At 45.7% G+C, this 9,658-nt stretch overlaps 1 protein-coding gene across 1 annotated transcript in view; it reads left to right on the top strand.

The window, feature by feature from the left end:
* COMP (cartilage oligomeric matrix protein) overlaps positions 1-9,414 on the top strand; it is a 16,131-nt gene extending 6,717 nt beyond the window's left edge. The window contains exons 4-19 of the mRNA XM_010282445.1: positions 100-272; positions 1,538-1,675; positions 2,471-2,548; positions 2,699-2,857; positions 3,409-3,513; positions 3,695-3,802; positions 4,246-4,405; positions 5,661-5,779; positions 6,216-6,268; positions 6,532-6,725; positions 7,146-7,324; positions 7,547-7,595; positions 7,832-8,028; positions 8,172-8,344; positions 8,527-8,666; positions 8,836-9,414. Coding sequence (XP_010280747.1) covers positions 100-272; positions 1,538-1,675; positions 2,471-2,548; positions 2,699-2,857; positions 3,409-3,513; positions 3,695-3,802; positions 4,246-4,405; positions 5,661-5,779; positions 6,216-6,268; positions 6,532-6,725; positions 7,146-7,324; positions 7,547-7,595; positions 7,832-8,028; positions 8,172-8,344; positions 8,527-8,666; positions 8,836-8,882 — 2,072 coding nt within the window. The 3' untranslated portion in view covers positions 8,883-9,414. The remainder of the gene's footprint in view (positions 1-99; positions 273-1,537; positions 1,676-2,470; positions 2,549-2,698; positions 2,858-3,408; positions 3,514-3,694; positions 3,803-4,245; positions 4,406-5,660; positions 5,780-6,215; positions 6,269-6,531; positions 6,726-7,145; positions 7,325-7,546; positions 7,596-7,831; positions 8,029-8,171; positions 8,345-8,526; positions 8,667-8,835) is intronic.
* Positions 9,415-9,658: the final 244 nt, after the last annotated feature.

Here is a 9,658-nt window from a genome sequence, read left to right on the forward strand (position 1 = left end):
GTGCGTGAAGCACACTGGTATCTTCTGAGACGATGGAACCACCTGACGATAGTCTCTGGCAGTGACAGCTCTGTTCTTAACATTCCTCTTGTCCTCTAGGCATGCACACCGAGGCGACAGGCCCTGTCATCACTGTGACACAGTTTAACAGATGCCTCCCAAACTCCTGCTTCCCTGGAGTGGCCTGCACTGAGACCGGCACCGGCTTCCGCTGCGGACCCTGTCCCCCAGGTTATTCAGGCAATGGTTCCCAGTGCACAGATATCAATGAGGTAAAAAACAAGTAGGACAGACTGGAAGTTACAAAACTGGCTTGCTTTTCTTGGAATGTTGCAGGTTTGTCCTTTGGTTATAAAGAAAAGTCTTGCAATTCCCCTAGGAGCTGAAGTTCAACAGAAACATCATTTCACTGGAAGGAAGTCTGTATCTCACTCTCCCTTAAGCTCTGTTCCATGCTGGTTTTATATCCAGTCTAGCCAGGCGTTTCTTTCTAAATGATACACAGGCTCAAACAAAATAAATCTTTTGGTTTGTACCACACAGGAAGGCGAGTTTGGAAGACCAGAACAGTCCCTTTTGGTCTTACAATCTTTTGAGCTAATGGCTGATGAGTTGTTAGAGATAAGATTTATTATGTGTGGAACAGAATCAAATGCTTCCCAAAGAATCCTTTATACAATAAATCTTACCACACTACTCGTATTGCTTTACTACTGCCTTTAAATCCAACCTTGCTAGGCAGATACTGTTTAATTATTTTTTCAGAAAGTGTAGCATTCCATCAAGTTTACTCTCTGTGTGTATCACATCTTTACTCAACCATTAATTTTGCACGGCCATAAGATTCCTTAGTTCTGTGGTTTTCGAACCATAGTCCTATGCTTGCTGAGTAGTCCACCAAGCAACTGTGTCTTGCAAAGCTGTATCACCTGTACAGCATTTCAGTTTAAAAACCCGCTGAAGTTAAAAGGATCAATGAGAGATTTTGAGACTGATGATAATCTGTTAGTCACCAAAACGTGGAAACTGCTGTATTAATGTAATGCATCTGCCAGTACAAAGCATAAGAATTCGGTGAAAATAATAAAGTGTTGGAGAAAATAAAGCAAGCATTAATAGAAACTTTGGAAAGACAATTGCTTTGCAGGGTAGTAAACAAACAATTATTCTTGTCTTTCAAAACCAATGTAAGAAATTATCCAGTTCTCTGGATTCAGGGACTGCCAGGAAGGAAAGTGTGAAGTGAAGCCAGCTCTTTGCCTGGGCAATTGATGTCACCTAAGAAGAATTAGTTGAAAGTTGATTTGTTTTACTTCTCTGCATATATTGGAACTTGGGAGAACAACTGAAATGAGGAAGCTGCATTTTCCACTTGCAAGGAAGGCCAGGAATTTCTATGCATTTTTGTTTTATTCTTTAAAAATAAAAGTACAATAGCTGGATCTCACCTAACAAGGCCTGCTTTGAGAGCTGCCTTCACAGCTGGACTTGAGCGAGCCTGCCTCACAGTTCTGCACAACCTCTTTCTTGTTTACAGTGCAATGCAAACCCCTGCTTCCCGAAGGTCCAGTGCATTAACACCACCCCTGGTTTCCGCTGTGATCCGTGCCCTCCTGGCTTCACTGGGCAAATGGTGGAAGGGGTTGGACTAGCTTATGCCAGGGCCAACAAACAGGTAAGGCCCAGAAACTTTTCTGTCTCCTTCAGAAGCCATTAACTCTTTTCCCCTCTGTAATTGTAATTCAAAGGTCTTGGAGCCCTCAAAGAAATGGGAGGGAAATGCAAGATGACTGCGCTGTATTGGTGGGAAGACTGATGCAGCGAGAGGAGAGACTTGCCAAGGATGTCCTAGCACATCAACAGCAAAGCAACCTCCACTCCAAGACCTTGCCTCTGCTGAATTTATGCTGGACAGAATGTTGTATCTCTGAAACCTTTATGGCTGTGAAGCCCGCCTGGGGAATCCTTCATACTGGGACACAGAAGAGTTGATGCAGCTACTGCCCCCACTGCTTCCCTGACAGCTATAGGCAGATTACCGTCAAAAAAACCCCAAAAACCCACCTAGTCTTAGTAAGGTTTATAAGGGTATATCGCCAAAAGCAGGAGTGGCATGTGGCTTGTGTTATTTAGAGAGCTGCTAGCTGGTCATAGGACTTTGACCTTCTTGCTCCACTGACTCTCTTCTATCCTTTTACAGTAAGGAGATACTCTGACAGCTCAGCTCAGAGCTAAGCTATTTTGCCAGGCTAAAATCTCTGGTGACTCTCAAAGGGTGAACGGCTTGCCTGGGGTCAGGAGTATTGCTGGGATCTGGCTCAAGCTTGTCTGAAGGAAAACTTTGAGCTGTGGGTCCTAGTAAGGTGTGTCAGGGGCTTTGCTTCTGCATCTAGTGATGCCCTATTTCTGTAATGTGATGTGGTGTCTGCTTAAGAGTGAAGTTAATGTCTATTTTGTTCTTCCTGGGCAGGTTTGTACTGACATCAATGAATGCGAGACAGGCGCCGCCAGAAATTGTGTCCCAAATTCTATCTGCATCAATACACGGGTAAATATTACTAGAAAGCCTCATGTGGATCTCTCTTCCCCAGGCTCTGGGGCCTCTGTTTGCTGTGGCAATCCAGCTGATGAGGAAGGTTACAGCAAAGGTTTGCCAGGACTCACGTTATAGTTAATTCTCTATTGCTTTTTCTTGCAGGGATCCTACAAGTGTGGGGCTTGTAAACCTGGCTTTGTTGGGGATCAAGTCAATGGCTGCAAGAGCCAGACAGTGCGACGCTGCCCTAATGGTGAAATTAGTCCATGCCATGAGAAAGCACAGTGCATCGTGGAGCGCGACGGGTCCATCTCCTGCGTGGTAAGGTTCAAACCTCCCTGCGATCCGGGTCTGCTCACTCCAGTTTCCCTTGCACTGTGCCTGCTCTCCTGGGTCTGCCACTGCCCTCTCCTGGAGAGCGTGCCTTCCCGACACAGACCCGCTCTCCATTAACACCCGAGCTGCAGTTCCTCTTCAGTGCTCTCTGGAGAAGTGGACTGCTCCTGGCACCTCAGATCCACTGTTGGTTGGTTGGGATGTTTTTTGCCTGGAGCGCTACAAATTTGTCATGGAGTATTACACACAGCTGAGTAGGGAGAAGCATTGTTCAGCAACCTGCTGGAGCCAAGAAGTTTTGCCTCTGCATCCGTTTTTATAATCTCAGGAACAAGCAGAGAGCTTGTATCTGAGCTATTTAAAATGCTATTTACAGCATAACTGTTTCTTCCAGACAATATTTTTCCTGTAGAGCATTGTGTACCTGGATTTGCAATGTTTTGTGGCGGTTCTCATGTAAAGCCTTTAATTTTGGAGGCATATGGCCATCAGGGGACTCACCAGCAGCCTCATTTTGTTTATCTACTGTCTTCCAGTGCCTTGTGGGGTGGGCAGGGAATGGCTATGTCTGTGGGAAGGATACGGACATTGATGGAGTCCCTGATGAGAAGCAACGCTGCTCTGACAAAAAATGCCGCAAGGTAAGATAGAGTTGTTTCATGTTTAGCTGGAAACAGTATGTCAGAGGAATGCCTAACCTGAACTGGGCATTCTGGTTTGCGGGCAGATCTTGGGTGCTGGTGAGACCCTGCCCAGCCTTCAGAACTCAGACTAAATGACACGCACAGCTTGCTAGCAGGCTCTTTGTTGCTTTGCTTTTAGGATAACTGCATGACTGTCCCCAACTCTGGCCAGGAGGATGCAGACAGGGATGGAATTGGAGATGCTTGTGACGATGATGCTGATGGAGATGGAATATTAAATACTGAGGTTTGAATTCTAATGCTTAAGCCCTGCCATACCTAAATGTACCCACAGGTCCTGCAAAGCAACTGCCTACACCTTTAATGTGAGGTTAGAGAACCTGCCTGGCACAGCATGCAATGCGTCCTTTTAATCTGGATGGTCTGAAGACTCTAAAAAGGGGCAGACAGGAGAGAATATCATGGCACTGAAGGGACTTTACAAGTCACGGTCCCCTGAGAGTTCGGGAGAATCTCTCTCACTTGGGCAAGCATTGACTGGAGATATTTTCACGTGCTACTGGTATTCCCTGAACAGGCCGTGACTAGGCTGAATAGAGGAAACCAAGACTGGCCACAGAGAGGCTGCTGGGCTTCTCAGAGCAGCTGGTCACATACCTCAGATCTTTTGTCTTTCTTTGCATGCTCAGTGCCAAACATTTCCCCTCAGCCAGTCCCTCTCTCCCGCAGGACAACTGCGTGTACACACGCAACACAGATCAGCGTAATGCAGACAAGGATAACTTTGGTGATGCCTGTGACAACTGTCGCCAAGTGAAGAACAATGATCAACGGGATATTGATGGCGATGGGAGAGGAGACGAGTGTGACGATGACATGGATGGTGATGGTAAGAGCAGCTGGAGAGCGTCTTCAGAGAGGTGCATATATACTGAGCTAGGAACCAGAAAGCTATTCGGCATGCAGCTAGAGATCCTCACGGCAGGTACCAGCCTCCAGAGGCTTGAGCTCTGCAGGAGTAGAACTAATTTCTGATGAGATGAAGCACAGCTCAGTTCTTCAGATGCCAAGATGAGCAGTCAAGCCAGCATCCTTCACAATTCAGCTCTTGCAAGGTTTAAAGATCTATCTTCAGGATGGTGCTAACAATTTTTTATTAGCACTCTTACTGTACACAATCACGTCACACCTGTGTCAGGCTTAAGAAAGATGTACCATGCAAACTGATCTCAGTCCAGCCAGGGACACTACTTTGTGCTGCAATTTAAACTTACAAAGAAGTATGGGAATATCCAAGTTCTCAGCAGCTACTGGCTCAAGGCGGTGTGTGTCAGGGCTGTCTTCTGTGGGGAAAAAACCTGGCTGGCTCGAGAAACAGTGTGTGTGCCAATGATGCTGTATTTGCACAAAGCCTGCTTTCAAAAGCCAGAAAACACAACTGCTGCTGGCCTGAGACAGACTGTTTATTTACAGTGTATTTCCAGTGCATCTAGTGCTGTTTGGGTCTGGCTACATCCTGCCAAGTAGCTGCCTGCTGGCACAATTCGCTGGTGTAGTAGGTAAATGCAGAGAAGTGGGAAGTGAAGTCATATAGGTTGCCAGTTAGATTGTTCCTGTCCTGTCTCGAGCCTTGAAAAGGCACTGTCTAAATCTTCCATGTCAAGTAGCCAAGATTAACCTTGACTTATTTTATAATTATATAGATGTCTACTTTAGATGAAAGAAAGACTCTGGTCATGGTTTAGGAAACCACAGACAGCTTCATCCTCATGCTGTTGTCCGCTCACTCCTGCCCAGATACGATGCCAGGCTGGAGACATGGTCTTCAGTTCTTTAAGTTTCTCTAAGGAATGCGGTTAAGGACATTTCCTCTTAGGCTCAGGGGCAATAGCATGCTCAGACCTCCATCACGATGCAGTCTGGAGTATGTTTTAAGGTCAGTTGCTGCTGATCTCTTCTGTCCTCCATGGCTGCTAGGATGTAACTTAAAAGCGTGTAAAATGTGCACAAAAATTGAACTGTTGCTTTATGACATGAATTCAAGTGTGCTAGATTTTTGCCATCTCCTACATCCAAAAGAGATCTTGCTGCCTAGATCTTAATAGCCCCATTGTCTTGATGGGTCCACTTTGCACGTTTTACAGGGATCAAAAACCCAATGGACAACTGTAAAAGAGTTCCCAACCCTGATCAAAAAGATAGTGATGGTGATGGAGTAGGAGATGTGTGTGACAGCTGCCCAACAGTCAGTAACCCAGACCAGGTAAGTAAGCACTCCCCATTTCGCAGTCTTATGGGTTCATTTTTCTCACTCAAGACAGTGCTCATGTCATCTGCCTGAGGTGTGCCTACCTGGTAACTCACCAAGACGACCGCTTGCAAATCTTAGCTGCCATCCTGCCCTACAAAAGTACAGCCCCTCGAGATGAAACGTCCTGGTGTGTAGACGAGTAAGAGAGGAAGCGTTGCGCTTTGGACTTCTCTCTTCCTACCCTGTTCATGTGTTTAGAAATAGCACTGCTTGAATTCATCAGGGCAACTTGATGCCTGATGATCCTGCAGAAGGAACTCCCCCACTGTTGTCAGCTTTGTTTTCAATCAGAATGACCTGAGGCTAACACCTCTCTTCGTTCTCTTTATTGCCTAATCCTCCTCTTGATCTACAGAAAGTTTAAATGATTATTGCTTTATTTTACTAGAAAGACACCGATCACGATCTAGTGGGAGACGTCTGCGACACCAACCAAGACAGGTGAGAGCTCGCTGCAAAAATTAAACTTAAGAGTTGCATGGAATCTTGGGGATGGGGAGTGGGGAAGGCATGTGCTGGCAACTCCATGACAACCTAGCTTTCTGATCTATTGTTTGTGTAACTAATAGCTGAAGACTTTATAAGGCTAAAATCACCCGTTTCTGATGATCTTGTTGAGGATCCCAGCTCCTAGAAAAGTGTTGTATACTTATTTTAAAAGCACATGTCAGTGGATAATCTTTACCTGTAATTTTCTCCACCAGTGATGGGGATGGCCACCAAGATACACGGGATAACTGCCCATCAGTGCCCAACAGCTCCCAGGTGGACACAGACAACGACGGGCTGGGAGACGAATGTGATGATGATGACGATGACGATGGGATTCCAGATGAGAAACCTCCAGGCCCTGACAACTGTCGGCTTGTCCCCAACCCTGGCCAAGAAGACTCAGACGGTAAGGGAAACGGATGCACATTAGCTCTGCTTGGGTGGCCAATGCATATCAGTCTCACCTCTAGAGATAGACAGGAAGCAAGATCATCTCAGCACTGACTTGAGACAGTCCTGCTCATTTTCAGGTCTCTAATTACCCTGACATCAGGATCACATTTGGGAAAAGCTCTCCTCCAGAGGTGTCTACAAGTTGAGGTGTTTCTTCTGTTCACAGCATCCCTGCAAGCAGGAGAAGCCTCAGGGTTTCTTTGCAACTGACTTAAAGGAAGAGTGTACCGGTGCTCTGAGCACCTCTTAACCTTGCACAGACATGGCTACCTTAAACTGTGCTAGCCAAAAGCTAGCTGAGTAAACTTGGGTGCAAGGGGTAAGAGAAATTAAATGAAAGCTTGCTACTCCTTTTCTTCTATCATGCTCTCAGGTGATGGTGTGGGAAACCTTTGTGAAGATGACTTCGACAGAGACATGGTGATTGACAGAATTGATGTGTGCCCAGAGAACGCAGAAGTGACACTAACAGACTTCAGGGCTTTCCAGACGGTTGTATTGGACCCTGAGGGTGATGCACAGATTGACCCCAACTGGATCGTCCTCAACCAGGTAGGCGACTGCTCCAGAACGGGCTAGTGAGTCAGGTGGGAACAAACCCATACCAAACTGGATGCGGTTTTCATTCAAAGACCCTGCAGGCTTAATGGTACTGTTCAACAACGTCCTAATCCTAGAGTCTCACCCCTGGTGTACCTCTACCCTGGTCATATAACAAGAGTAACATCAGTACATTTGGAACTATACTGATGAGTCAACATTCATCTCTCTCAGGGCATGGAAATCGTCCAGACCATGAACAGCGACCCTGGCCTGGCTGTAGGTGAGGCACTTATTTTTGTCCTATTGGAAAATCATCGCTCATTAACTGCATACTTCTCAGTGCAGCCTTTACAAGTATTTTGGACACTACTTAATGATTCCACCCACCCCCTGGGGAAATATTTTCTGTAGTAGGCAAAGTCTTCAGCTTTGGCTTAGCAAAATCCACTTACCCAATGTGCATACAGAACGAAAGGGACCTACATTACAGAAAGAAAGGTAATCTACCAATTACAGGTTACACGGCATTCAATGGAGTGGACTTTGAGGGCACATTCCACGTCAACACTGCCACAGATGATGATTACGCTGGCTTCATATTTGGCTACCAGGACAGTTCCAGCTTTTATGTGGTCATGTGGAAGCAGATGGAACAGACTTACTGGCAGGCAAACCCCTTCCGAGCAGTAGCAGAACCTGGAATCCAATTAAAGGTAAGGAAGCTATTAAAAAAGAATTCAGTAGTGGATTTTTGCCTTTTTCTTAGCTGCACTGCTTGGACACATACGGTGGGGCAAGCAGCTACAGTCAGTCAATGCTTTATCCACACATTTTACCAGTCTCTTCTCCGTGTTAGGCAGTGAAGTCTAAAACCGGCCCAGGTGAGTATCTCCGCAATTCTCTCTGGCACACCGGAGACACCACAGACCAGGTCAAATTGCTGTGGAAAGACCCTCGCAATTCTGGCTGGAAGGACAAGACATCTTACCGCTGGTTCCTGCAACATCGGCCTCAAGTTGGATACATCAGGTAAAGCGTTTGCAATTTCCTTTGCGTGGCTGAGCGGAAGCTTAACACACAAAAGCAGCATCTCTAGTGCAGTCCTGTGGTGGACTGTGGAAAGAGGAGGGAGAGTGTCTGACTGAGGAACAGTTTCCACAAGGGTTTATCAGGCTGGTGTTCATGTCCTACATACGCTTACTCTCTTCTAGAGCTCGTTTCTATGAAGGCCCTGAAGTGGTAGCAGACACTGGAGTTGTCCTTGATACAACCATGCGAGGAGGACGCCTGGGAGTCTTCTGCTTCTCCCAAGAGAACATTATTTGGTCAAACCTGCGTTATCGCTGCAATGGTGAGTTAAGTTTTGCTGATTCTTTTTGCCATTTTGCTTTCCAGATGTCAGTTTGTTCTTGGATAGCCTACACAGACAACTGTAAGGGGATGTCATGCAGTAGCTTATTCTATTTTTTACTTCTGGTTCTACTTCTAATCTATATTTGCTTTAATCTCATCCTCCTCAGACACCATTCCAGAAGACTATGAAACATTTAGAGTTCAGCAAGACTAACCTCCGATTTAAACGTCTGTCCAGCCAAACTTGCTTTAAAAAACGTGCTCAGCTGCCCCACTCTTGCTCTGGTATACTGTCTAAAGAACTGTAAGTAACGTACCACTGCACTCCGCACAGCACCAAGTGTCAATGCATTATCTGGCATCTTTTCTACAACAGCAACTTTCTTTAAATGCTACAAAAACCTATTGGAACAGCAGAGGTGTAGACAGCAAGTGTGAATAGAAGCCTGTGCTGCTGTAAACACTCGTTTGCTACGCTACATGGAAAAAGATGTGCTGAGAAGCTACCTGCGGTAGCTGGAATTGTTCGAGTAAGTTTAGCGTGGATGATTCCCAGGAACCTTTTCCCTACTCAAAGGCTTTCAAGTTGTGAATGTTGTGTTCCTTTTCAAGACCTACTGCAAAGTAAACCCAGCACTAGTCTGAAAAGGACACAGAGAGCAGCCTATGTACAAGTTGCTCACAAAAGATTAAAAAAAGCACTTTAAGGAGAGTATCTTTGTTCTGGAATGTTGGATAATAAATACGAGACTTCTCCTTGGTCACGTGCATGTTGCTTTTTCCTCTTCTGAAACTTTTCTGATACAGATGTGTAACAGAGAAACCCTCAAAAGCTATAGTACTGCTAGAGAGCCCCCAGCTGAATTAATAATTCTGTTAGCAGTACAAATGCAGAGGGCCACTTTTTCATTCAAGAACCTCCCTCTAGTTGGGCTGTCCTACCTGGTTCTTGTAAGCGGTGGTTAGTTTTAGAACGACTAAGGAAAGCTT

Source organism: Phaethon lepturus, unplaced genomic scaffold (assembly GCF_000687285.1).
Source record: "Phaethon lepturus isolate BGI_N335 unplaced genomic scaffold, ASM68728v1 scaffold5820, whole genome shotgun sequence".
Classification (NCBI taxonomy): Eukaryota; Metazoa; Chordata; class Aves; order Phaethontiformes; family Phaethontidae; genus Phaethon; species Phaethon lepturus.